Raw genomic sequence first — 13,405 nt, 5'->3', positions numbered from 1 at the left:
TGCCTGGTGCGCAGGAGAAGCCCCCTGCCATAAGTGCGGTTAGATGAGGCAGGCAGAAGCAAGCCGTGGAGCCCACAACTTTTAGAAAGGTGAAGAATGCCAACGTGAGACGCTGGAGGGTCAGCGAGTCCAACAACGGGGAAGCCGCTGGCAGAAGGAGAAGAGGAATCCTGTTCATGGTGGTGGCGTTGCCACAACCGTATCATGGTGTGTGAGATGCCTGGCTATACATTCCGAGACCATCGAATAGGGAGCGTTAGCAGCTCCTACCGCTAGCATCTGTAGATGGCAGCAGCCTGCAGGGAAGTCGAGAATGAACGCCGGCGAAACCAAAGACAGAGAAGCCAGACAACGATTATCCAATTAATGATTTATGCCAATAATCAAGCGAGTGCCGAGCCCTGAAAGGTTCCCCTACATTCACAAAGGTACCAGTGAGAACGGGAGAAGAGGGAGGCCGTCGGGGCAATGGTATATGAATTGAGAATCGCGTTCCAGTCATAAGTACAATATATGAACACTACACCAACCTAACTGGATTCTGAGATGCTGATAAAGATGATAACGAATAACCCTGTATGGGAATTAAAGAGAGACTGGAAACAAGTACCCTGGGAAGAAGGGGAAAGGTCCCATGAATGCAGGGTGAAAGAGTGCAAAGGAATTGCCACAGAAATGCATAATACGTGTTGTGAGATAAGACTGTCAAGTGAACAGGATAAGAGAAGTAATACTCCAATACAGAGAACGCAGGAGAGGGGAGACTAAAATTGTATGAACTTATATAAAACCTAGTAGAGGGTGAATATAAAGACCTGGACTCCGGACCCTTTTACTCCTGGGTACGGAGCGCTATATAAATAAAATAAACAAACAAAACTGTGAGAGATATACGACGAAAGACAAGAATGTGAGAGTGTATCTCAAGAAAAGCGGTCATTTGCTTACCACTAAAGAGAGTACAGGAATGTTTTGGAAGAGCTACAAGAGCTCATGAAGGAGATATCAAGAGAATATCCAAGAAGATTGTCTAAAGAAACATATGTTTGAAAGAAAGACATTTCTATAAAGACAATACGAAGAGATGAGAAAAGACCAGGACATTCTTTTGGCCGACTTTAATTTCTTCATTCTAGTCGTAGGGTCAGGTATAGGTAGGTTTGGACCGAGGACATTTGTTTTGGGCTTCCTGATGACAGACGAGCACCTTTAGTTATTTAGATAGATTGGGTAATCCCTTTAGCGATAGGGAAAGTTAGACATGTTTCTTATAGTTTAAATAAAAGAACTGTGCTTAAAGTGTCTGAATCCTTCTTCCGACCTGCCAGCCGCCACACTACTGAAGGAAAACAGACAGCAGCAAATTGGGATTGACCACCATCCAACAACTAGGTACATACGAAGTGAGAAGCAATTCACCAGATCACATGACCTGCCCATGACACATGACCCACCAACAAGGCTGATCAAAACCAGCAACTCTAGCAACACAGGCTGTTCTGATGGACTGTCTGACTTATTCACCATAGATCATGTGACTAGGGATGCAGCCCACAGCACTGCATCAAACTGCCCACCTGGATCCCCACATCTGCAGTTTTCACCCCTCACATGCCTCCTTAACAGTGACCACCAGTAAAATCATTCCCATAGTGTTCAGCCAGCACCAATTAGGCAGTGACTCTGTTCACAGCTTTGTACACAGCAAGGACCCAACTCACTCGCCTCCGTTGCTGGCCTGAGATCCCTCAGATCACATGACTTGCCTCTGGTTATGTGACCCACCAGCCTACCCACGTGGATCATGTGGTATATTCCCCACTGAAAATGTAACTTGATGCGCTCTTTATCAAGGAAGCTTTGTCCACCTCCAAACACATCCACTACATTTACCCCTGCTTTTACCACATCTAGGACACCATGGCGGCTCATCTTCTATGCACCCTCCTGCACCATCCACTCAAGTCACAGAACTACTGTCCTGCCTTTTAATCATATCGTTCACACAATTAGCCACCGTCCATCAGAACTACCAACCAAACCAGACTTTCTAATAAAAAATCCCTAACCTGATGTTACTTTTCTATCAATCATCCTGTGAATATGTTCCTCTCTGAGCTGCCGAGCACTCAAGCAACCAAGAAAGGCAAAGACGCAGAACAGTCTCAAACTCGCCTTGACCACCTTTGCCAATACACACACAACACTTTGGGCCTCATTCCGAGTACGGCGCTAACCAATGGCGCTATTAACGCCTTGGTTGACGCCGTACCCGGACCGGCAGCGCCTTGGTGGATGGCGGAATTACCGCCCCATTCCAAGGTTGGCGGGGCGGTAATTCCCCAATCCCCATTTACCCTTCCCCATTCCCATTCTTGCCCCATAGGGCATAATGGGAGTGGGGAAGGCGTCAATTACGCCACCGTAAATTACGGTGGTGTAATTTACATCAAGGTCCCTTAGCGCCATGGTTTTTAACACCTGCTAAAAGCAGGTGTTAAAACCACCATGGCGCAAAGGGAACTCGGAGTATGGCGGTAAGGGATTACCGCCACCGCTCTCGTTAGCGGTGGCCGCTATCCCTTACCGCCATGCTCGGAATGAGGCCCTTTGTCTTAACTCAACAGACAAACCGTCTGCACTTTGGTACACTCAAGAACTCTCTGAAAGCAGATTTGCCATCCACAGACACTAACAATTCTGGAGGGAGCACCAGTGATATGATACCCTCATCAACAATATCATCACCTGTAAAACTCTCTTCACAACTCGCAGACAACTCTTCAACAAAGGAAAAGCCAACCACAGCAAAAGCTGCCAACTAGAGATGAGGCCTACCAATGATGTCTACAATACCTCAATCTGTGGGAAAATTCACTGTCATAAAAGATTCTTCATAAAATAGATAAGATTAGTGACCACATGGCAAATATCCCCCCAATCACCCTGTGAATAACACCTAGCTGATCGAAGTTAAAGTCTATAATATTACAAGACCTGACCTGCATTCTTGTGGCCTTCTATTCCACCACCAATGAATTACATGCTTCTTCCCTCCATCACAGGGCTGGACAGGGACCCAAAAGTGGGCCTGGAAATGTTTTTCAAAGTGGTCCTACGTTACCATACACAGGAAGCTTTGTAACACATTCTTTACTCCTTCCCACTCAAAAGAGTTCATGGTGCAGGGGCCAACTGCGTAATCTCTAGAACTCCCTGTAGGCCAGTCCACCACTACTCCATCATCAGGACCTTCAGGTTAGAAGCACTACTACTGCAGATCATGTATGTCTTTGCTACTAAGGGCAGCTTCTGACCCGATACTTCACGTATAAACCACATCTTGTTCAAATGGGCCCCAACAGATTTGAGTGTCGCAACATTGCCTGTGTAGAACCACACTCACCCTCAGGCTCTACAAAGAACAAATGGGGAACTTTCTAGGTAAACTCAACATCCGAATCAATCAATACCCAAAGAGTACCGAACTCTACCTCATAACTACCATCATCTATGGCATACACCAAATGAAAGTAGCCCTTTGCTAATCCTAGCTTGAGTGTTATCCACCTACCACAAATGATGACATCATGTTTTTATGTAGTGCTTCATGCCAGATTCATCCTGCTGTTAAGTGCTGTAAGAATAACTATACTTGTTAGCTGTTACTATAATCAAATGAACAGTACTCAATTTATCAAACTCGGAAGGGTGGCGGCTCTGCTGCGATTCAAACTTGTGACATGCAGACTAGACACATGAAAGATGCGTACACTTAATGCATGAATTCATCTTACTGGGTACCCCCTTCAAACATGGTCATGTCTCAACTTTGATGGATATTAACTTAGATGGTTTTACATCTTGATTCAACCCTCACACTTGATCCGTCAGATTGAGGATGTCATAGAAGACTCACATTAATAAGAATGTCTGGATAGACGGGTCCAAGCTTGTGCTACTCCGCAAAGTCAAGGCATTCATCCCTGCTGCAGATGTCAGAACACTGGTTATTTCATGGTCCTCCTTGCAGGTCTTCCTAACCCTCACTATCCAACACAGCACAGCCTCGAAGAACCACATCCTACATCTCCTTCAAGGCAGCCTTCATCAAGTACAAATCCATGAGCCTCACCACCCTGTTCTACATAGCAGAAATGCTCACCATATCCTTGGGCCAACACAGCACCAGGAGTGAAGCCCACATCACCAGATGGCAAACCAAGAACTTCAAAAAGTAAACAAGCACCCTTCTGCTGTGCCCACTGACAAAGGAACATCATACACACTCATACTAGACACAGCCTTTCCCTGTTGCTGATTGTGCACTGACCGTGCAAGACCATGTTCCGTTACTGTTCCTTCTCCCCACTGTGTTATCACTATATACTTTACTAACTTATTGTACGGAGCTTGATTTGCGCTATATAAATTCATATAATGTTCAACAATACACCATATTAGGTGTCAATGAAGGTGCAATGCAACCTGTGCACATACCTGTGCAGAGAAGGCCAAATTGGCTAACAAAGAGGCAATCTTCTTTTGAATTGGCTACTGTGAAGGGGCAGAAATGTGAGGCGGACAAGTTTGTAAAAAGTGTTCAACTTTAGCCATTTCATGAAATAAAAAGATTGGATGAATTCCTCACTATCCCCACCCTGACAAGGATTTCTCTGCCTAAAATAAACTAAAGGTAACACTCTAACAAAAGGATATCTGTCCCCCACACTTGTAAAACCAATAAAGTAATAAGAAAATATATGGCACTTCAATTCAACAATGGAATGTAACATATGAGTTGGTATTTATATAGCGCTTACACCTAAGCTATGTACATAGAACATATTTACAGACAATCACCCCAACCGAAGTAGATTAGATTCACAATACGATCAATGTCTCTTTATAACCTGGGTGACTTACCCTTCTACAGGTCTGAACCAGGGTTTTCTCCACAGTTCAAAAGTAACGAGGAAATCCGGTTTGACACAAAGTTCCAATACAGTTCAAACGTAATAGTTAGTTCCAACTCCTCCTGGAGTAAGAACTGTCTCACATTTGTCTTCTCCAATTAAACAATAGAAATAGTCTTGGCCAGGATAATTTGTCACAACTTTTGGTCTTAGAAAGAAATAGTCTATTCCAACTCCTCTTGTAGTAAGAACAGTGTTCACCTTGGTATTTGTTTAGATGAGCAACAACTGCCTTTGTCAGGATGGTTTAGCACAACTTTGGTTTCTGAAAGAATTGTAACCTTTCCTCAACAAGCTTTCACAAATCTTGTTTGAATGTTACAAATTAACATGAGATGTTTCCGTTAGAACCACAGTTAAGCCCTTGCATCAACTACTACCTGGTTTATTCCTTTGCTATGTTATTTTAGGCGACAACATCTTGCCATATGAGTATACTCGTCTGCCTGTCTACTTCTTCACCAAAAAGAAGAGAAAAGTGCTTCAGTTGTAACTTCCAACTTAGAATAACAACAGCTGCATCAGACTTCTTAAGCATCAAACCAAGTTACGGGGAAGCTAGAAACCACATTAGTGCTCTTCAAGACTCCCAGGCAAGAATCTATGTGATCACTGCGCCGCCCGTAACTGCACTGACGAAAATGTTGATGCCAATTATGGCGCAGCGCAGTGATCAAATAGATCAGTTTACCCACCTCCCCCACGCCACATACCCCTACCTGACCCCCTCAACCCACTTACCTTCACAGCAGCACACTTATGTGTGCACCGCTGACTCCCCGTTATCCCTGCAGTGTCGGTTCCTCCCACTTGCGTGGGTCGGTGCTGACGCCGCAGGTGCTTTTATTTATTTTATTTATTTTTTTACTTTGTTGTCCCCCACTTACCACAATGGTAAGCAGGGGTCACCGGAGCAACCCCTGACTCCCGTTACTGCCCCCAAGGAGAGCAGGGGACACCCCCGCAAACCCCACTCTGCTTGGGGACAGTAATGGGAGTCAGTATTTTGTGCGCCCCCAAAGTCGCAGTGACTGCAGGGGTGCACAAATGAGGGTGATATTTGGTATATTTTGGTATCTTTTTATTTATTTAACTATGCTCCTTTCCCTCTGAATAACCTTCTCCAGAAGGGAAGCCTGTTTGCCACCTTTCTTTACCCTCTGCACCATCAACCACTAGTTGCCAAAAGACAGTCACTTTTTTTCTGTATTGGCTTTGGCAATATAGGTTTCTATCACCTGATAATCTCTGTCTCACAGCACATAAGCAGTAAGTGTTACAACCATTAAGCCTCGCAGTATTCCCTCTCTTGCCTTGAGCACTGTTTGTTGTACTGGTATTTCTGGTTGTCAACACTCTCTTGGCTTGGGTATTGCTTGTAAGCTTTTGAACTGTTTTCAGTTTACCCACAGGGTTTTGGGCTTTCCACAATCTCATGCGCTTATTTACACCGTCAGTTTGCTTCAACAGTTATGATTTTTGGTGGTTTTGTATATTTCGGTATTCACAAATACAGTTACTGCTGCTTTCACTCACACGCAAGTGAAGCGGCCAGCTGTGATCATGCGAATAGTGTTGTAGCAGTCCGGAGTCCCTTGAAAGCTGTGAACTCACCATGTAAGTTACTCGATTATGCTCCCTCTGTGTTCGCAGGTCTTCAGTGCGGGTGGCTCCAGGGACGTCATTTAGGGGTCGCCAGAGGTCACAACTACGACCTCTGAGGTCTCCCTTGCGACTTTTTTTTTTGTAATGCAAGCTCCTGGGCTGTGGCCAAATACCAAATTATGTGTCTTTCTGCAATTCTATACAATACTTGCTTCGCTCATTAAAGGTTTCTTTCAGGCACACTGCACTGATTTAGTCTGTTCTTAAATGCCTCAACTCAGCCTTTCATCCTTCTGAGTCCGATAAATGAGTACCAACACAGGTTGGGTGATATTGGGTGTATATTTTTTCTATATAAAGCGCTTAAGCCTAAGTGCTATATAATAACACATCATTATCATTTGGTAATGGACGTCTGCTTGCATTCACAGTAATTTGGTAATATGGCCTATACACACTGATCTTAACGATACATATGGCGATTCATTCTTGTATGAAATGTACATCACTTTATAGTGATATTGTAACCATATTTTTCGCAGTGTACAATGCTATGTGGTGGCACTTCCTGTTTTGTCAACGGGTGAAAAGTTGTGTTCCATCACTACCCGCGATATCACTTCGGGGTGGGGTCAGATGACATCACTTCCTGTGATGTCATCAGGGGTAAAGGGTTGTGTGATGTCACTTCCTCTACCCCTGGCATTTTGGTAAAATTACATCTCTGGGTGGCTCCTCGCGGTTGGGTAGACAGCCTCCTCTTGTCCTCCTCCACTCACACCACTGAGAAATGGAGCCTCTTCTGCTCCGGAGAGGGCCAGGTGCAACCCTGCCACCTGGAACCTCCAAAGAGGGCACACCTCCCTCACTACTGCTGCTTCCCATTGTGCGAACTCTGCACAACAAATGTGTATCGGGCCAGCGTCTCTTTTTTACACTTCCCGCTGCGCAACCTCTGCAACAGGAAGAGTTCAAGGCAAAGACTCTCTCTCAGGACCCGCCACCACTTCAGGCGTTTCCGTGATCGCTGCGTCTCCTCTAACCTTATGCTTCCCTCTCAGCTGCAACCACGGCCAGTCTTGCTTCTTCCTCTTCTGCCTCTCTACTCGTCCTGCTTCCCCTTCTCCTTTTCTTGATTCCTGCACCTAAGGTGGCTTTTTAAGCCTCTCAGTCCCCTTCAGGTGTAGGTCATCTCCATTAATTAGGAGACCACTCCCACAGTAGTGTTCCTCTGCATCCCTCTTTCTCGTCCCAGTACTAAGGGAATTATGAGACCTGAAGTCCTTGGCAACAAAGTTAGTTATTCTAACTTTTTCTGTTTTACTGATTTGCCTTCTATTTTCTACAACCTTCATTAAAGGAATATCATACAAACCAATTACCAGTTTGTTTTGAAAAGAGGAATAAGGTTTTCTAGGTTTTCATGTTTTATTCTTTTTTCTTTAATCTTTTTATTATTAAGATGTTGAGCAGCATGCAAAAGAACCCAGCATAATACATTCAACATTGCAAATCATATCCTCAATGTGTCAGCCGACACTCTAGTATTTCTATCCTGTGGGCTCAACAGTAGCCATACCATGATCATCCTCAGCATCAACAACAACCCCCTCCCTCAATTCTCACCACCCACCACTTGTGTACCCATCGTGTACCGCCTGATCAGGGGTGATACATACATACATAGGGGTTGTCTAGGTTTTTGATGATTATTATTCACAGACCTCTTTCCATTTCCCCTTTTCGAGTTAGGGAAGCATTTAGCTCTATGGGCTTGAGACTATTTTGTCTTGGGAGGATAGCTCGGGGACAACGCGCTCGCCTTGGAAGCAAGACAACATGGAGCAACACAGGTTCGATCCCCAGGTCTGCTCTTAGAAACCTCTGGGTATTAAGCACGTTATAAATAACCAATCATAATCATTCACTTTTTTACCACCATATTGACTGATTTTACGCACATATAGGTGTTCAACGTGTGGAACAGTTACATTAGAGTGGCAACAAGCGATTATGTATTCTGGTAGTTGTAACATCCCTTCCTTAGAGGAAGGTAAAGACTGTGCCTCACCCCACAGATTCCTCTCACCTCCCTGAGCCTTTTCTCCTCCCAGGAGACCCTCCCGTAGAGCACCACCCCCAAGATCAGGATCATAAAGCATCTGCCTTTCCCTGACCACCTGGCAGGAGACTTTAGGCAGGGATTTGGTGAGTGGTCCATAGGATTCAACGCACTACTTGCAGGTGGTTATGCCCTACCATAGATCGGGTTGTAGGACATAACTACCTGAATGTTCCAAGACTACTAAGACCATGTTCTCCCCCACCCTTCCTCTTCACACCTGATGCCTTATGAATCACCAATAAACATATAACCGTATGCTGCCCCTGATTGTTGGAGTAAATGAGTGCAATGTTTCCTAAATATTTAAAATAGGGTTAACATGGGTCTGAGGGTAAAAGTGAGGGGTCAGGTAATCCAAGCACATAAAACAATGAGTTGGGCACAGCCAACAGAAACCAACTATTGCATCAGAATGAAATCTCTGGCCCACCCCCACCAATTAAATACATCTTCTGGGGAAAGTGCTGTCCATCCTGGGACCAAAGTATCAAACATTTGTATTTAATACTGCTTCTGAGACACAATGAAAGCCACACACAATTCTGAAAAACCTGCAAAAGTAGATGTTTAAAAAGCCTAACTGGGGGATTGCATGACTTGGGTTTTTAACAAATGTCTAAAATAGCACTTATGCAAATATGAAACTCATGGGAAATAATAACTGTATGTTTAAAGACCCTGGAATGCGACGAATTTATATCCATTGTAACGTGACTCTGAACTCCGCTCCTACCTCTGAAATGCTTAATAGCTTCATAAAATGTTGATGTGGTCAGAATATGTTTGGTACCGTCCATGTTTTCTGAGACTTGCCCAGGTTTATGGGCGCTGTTTTTCATATGGTGCAAACCTAGCTGTAGACCAACAGAGCCCTATACAAAAGGGATAAAGTAGAGTAGCAACACAGAGATACAGTTAGAAGACGCAAATCTTGCAAGGACACCTGGGAGGACACAGAGATTCTGAGGGCTCCTGGCAGGGCACCCAGGTTAGGAACTGAGGTGTGTGCCCAGTCTTAATTAATGTGTTGCTGGATCTGTAGCTGCGCTCCCACTGAAGCTACATTCTTGTGAGTTTTACACGATCTGACCTTCCTAACTGCGCTCTTGAGGCCCTGGGTCTGTATCCGCGATTCCCTCCCTCGTCTTATGTTATGTTACGTTAACATATATTTATACTGCGCCAGTCACCACCGTAGTGGTCTAATAACGCCGAGGCTTGTCCAGACAGTGGCATATTATGCCCCACTGGGCTATCTAGACATTGGGCCTCATTACACGGACGGCGGTAAGGGTTAACGGTCACCGTTAATGGCAACGGTGACCGTTAACCCTTACCGCCGTACTACGAGGTCCCTTTGCGGGTTGGAGGATTTAACGCCTGCTTCTTGCAGGCGTTAAAATCCAACCCGCTAAGGGACCTCGGAGCTAATTACGGCACCACAAAATTGCGGTGGCGTAATTAGCGCCTTCCCCATTTCCATAGAGCCCTATGGGGCAGAAATGGGAATGGGGAAGGGCAATGGCGGAAAGGGGATTTACCCCCCCTCCAACCTTGGAATGGGGCGGTAAATCCCCTTTCCGCCAAGGCGGTGCCGGTATTTTACCGGCATGAGCCATGGCGCTACTCACCGCCTACCGTGTAATGAGGCCCATTGGCCAGCGAGAGAATAGAATAACGCGGCAGGGAAGGAGAAAGGGCAAAGGGGGGGATTTAAATGCACATGAAACATTTGTGCAGGTAAGGAAAAGAGTGGAGTGTAGGGATGGAGTTTTTGTTAGTTTGGAGTCACTAGGCACGGGTAGCATAGCTTAGTGGCAACATGCTCGTCTTGAAAGCAAGAAGATGCAGAGCAACACAGGTTCGAAACCTGGGTCTGCCCTTAGAAACCTCTTTAGTATTAAGCACGTTATAAATAATCAATTATAGAATGACTAAAGCATAGTGCTGAAAAGGGCGAATGCACAATGTTCATACGAGCATGCATGGGCCAGTTTGTGAAGTTTCTGTACTTACAGGGAAGTACAGAAATAAATCAGTGGGCCTGATCAAGATCAATATTTGCATTAACCCTCACCCATTCGGCGGTATTACCATAAGATCACGGGTTGTGCGGTAAATGTAATTACCCGTTGGGTCCATCCATTTATTATTTTATTTAAACATGTATGCATTGCTGGCTTTGCCCACAGGGTCTTGAAACACCTTACAAAGTGCAAACGGGAGGAGGTGAAAAAAGAAGTTCCAGTGTTTTCAGGATAGGAAGATTAGGATAGACAAAGGACAGGAGGGGGTGGCTGGCTCGTTTAGGTGCATGGAAAGAGGTATGTTTAGATGCACTCCTGTGTTTGGGTATCCACTGCATAAATAAATAGGCGCCAGTTGTTATGCAAAAATGCTCCATGCCTTGACAGGACCAGACTTCCCTGAAGCCACCTGTGGCATGAGACTGGCAGCTGTCGAATGGACGTCAAATGATTATATGATTTCATGTGTCTTGTGGAAAAGAAGCAGTTCCTTGGTGTAAACATCCTCTTTTCTGTCTCCCTCTCCCATCTTTTGTCTGGCATCCACACGCAGTCGCGGGGCGAAGAGCTACATTTTGTCGAGAATGGCTGCCATGACAACCCAACGCTCGACGTGACGATGGACAGCCAATCAGAGATGCAGGAGAAGAAACCGAGCCTGAACGGAGGCACCCTGGACGGGGCCGACAGCTGGAACGTTCTGATAGACAAGAAGAACAAGGAAGAGGGGGACGTGGCCGAGGAGGACACGCACCTCTAGAGACCGGGCCTAAGGGGGCATGCAAAGAGGCTCTTTTGAGGAAGGCATCAAGCTGGACCCACCCCTTGTTGGTCAGAGAAACAGTATGAGTTCTTGATGCCCAAACGATGTTGGCGGAAGTAAGAGTCTCGGCCCGTCAGCGTGTGCGTCTTATTGTCAGTGCACTTTCATTTTAGGAAAGATTTTTGGTTCCTGATGGCGTTGCCAGTCGGCCTACTGTTTCTGTAACACACAGAGCTACGCGTTCTGCTTAAAATACCTTGTACTATAAAATGCACATATTGCAGTGTCAATCTGGGTTCGGGGTATGGCTGGAGGGTGGCTGGGGTCGGAAATGCTTTTTGCACGCTAGCTCTCTTTGGGTAGAGAAAGTAAGGCAAAGAAAGATACTGAAAGTGCTGGAAAAATTAAACGGTAAGAATTCCAGAAAGACCTGTGCCTCTAAAACAGGAGTCTGGAACCTGCAGCTCACTAGATGCTTTGGACTACGACTCCCATGATCCCTCACATTGACTACAATGGCTGGGGCTGTTTGGCACTCTAGTCCAAGGTTTGCAGAGCCAAAGGTTGCAGGCCCTTGCTGTAGAGAGCCATCTGCCTGTCTGAACGTCTTTTGATCTCTGTGTGGCAGTGATAATGTCAGAGCTTTAGGTCCACTGTGATTGGTGGAGGGGCATGTGTCGCATTCGAAGTAAAGGCTTTCCTGCTGAAATGTAAGGCTAGTCTAGGCCCCTTGCAGCATCATGTGTAGCTGAGGACGTAGGTTTGATCAGGTGGAGAGAGAGAACAACCCAGCAGGATAAAGGAAGCACTCATTGGTCCTCATCACAAGTTTGGTGGTATTTTAGCGGTAAATCTGCCAAGATACCACCGAAACGGATTTACCGTTACCACCACTTGGTCAGGCGGAATTACCACTAGATTATGAGTGGCGGGAGGTGGTGTTAGTACCCATTTATTGAGGACTCCAGGGGGATTTCGGCAGAATTACCACCAGCGGCAATTGTGCTAGAAGGTAATTCCCCCGATTTTGGCCTTTTTTTTCTGTAAAGCAGAGGAATTACCTCCAGCTGGAGATTTTTCCTCCGCCTTGCACCCAAACCCGTAGTTTGGTGGTGTGGTAATGCAGAGGTAATGCAGTGATAACTATGTTACCACTTCATTACCACTATTTTTGGCCATACTCATAATGAGGCCCATTGCCTTTTGAATGACGAAATACATGCTAATATGCCCCATTCCATTTGGGAGATGGTAGTCCGGTTCTGTTTTTTTCTTTGAATTCAGAGATGCCCCTATCATTCCCTTTCATAAATCCTGGACTGCAAGTCCCAGAATGCAAACCAAAAAAAAAAAACAGGGCACCATTACAAACTACCAAATGTAATGGGTCAAATGGGAGAGATCTTTGGTTTTCCATGTACCATTCAACGTTATACTTACCACATGAAGTTATGACGTCAAGAGCTCAACTTGAAAAAAGCCACTGCTTCGCAAAATGTTTTTCATCAAACATACTGCCTCACCGATGACCACGCAATCATCTCAGATGCATCGAATATTATGAAGCTGAAAAATAAACACGGATGTCATCTTTGCACAGCCTTACGTTTTGTTTCCTGGCTCAGAAGAGTGCTTACAATATGTTAAAGTACCCTAAGATTGCTACTTACAGAAGTGCTTGACTTCAGCATGTACAGGGCTTTAGATGGGCGGGGGCTAGACGGGACTGAGCCCTAGCAGTCTCCAAAACATGTCCCTGAGTCAGGGCTCTGTCAGTCCACCACAAAGAAGCATGCACGATTTTTCTGTCAATTAACACACTGTGCATAGAAGCCATCTGCTTGCCAAACATGACGGCGAACACCTGTCTCCCCAAAGCTCTCTAGAAATGAAGATATATGGCATGTAC

At 45.3% G+C, this 13,405-nt stretch overlaps 1 protein-coding gene across 1 annotated transcript in view; it reads left to right on the top strand.

The window, feature by feature from the left end:
* Positions 1–13,095, top strand: part of PODXL2 (podocalyxin like 2) — a 586,345-nt gene extending 573,250 nt beyond the window's left edge. The window contains exon 8 of the mRNA XM_069643373.1: positions 11,287–13,095. Coding sequence (XP_069499474.1) covers positions 11,287–11,493 — 207 coding nt within the window. The 3' untranslated portion in view covers positions 11,494–13,095. The remainder of the gene's footprint in view (positions 1–11,286) is intronic.
* The last annotated feature ends 310 nt before the right edge of the window (positions 13,096–13,405 follow it).

The sequence above is a fragment of the Ambystoma mexicanum genome, chromosome 2p (genome assembly GCF_040938575.1).
Source record: "Ambystoma mexicanum isolate Mex_15411 chromosome 2p, UKY_AmexF1_1, whole genome shotgun sequence".
Taxonomy (NCBI): Eukaryota; Metazoa; Chordata; class Amphibia; order Caudata; family Ambystomatidae; genus Ambystoma; species Ambystoma mexicanum.
The sequence above is the reverse complement of the archived record's forward strand: the minus strand, read 5'-3'. Positions and strand labels throughout refer to the sequence as shown.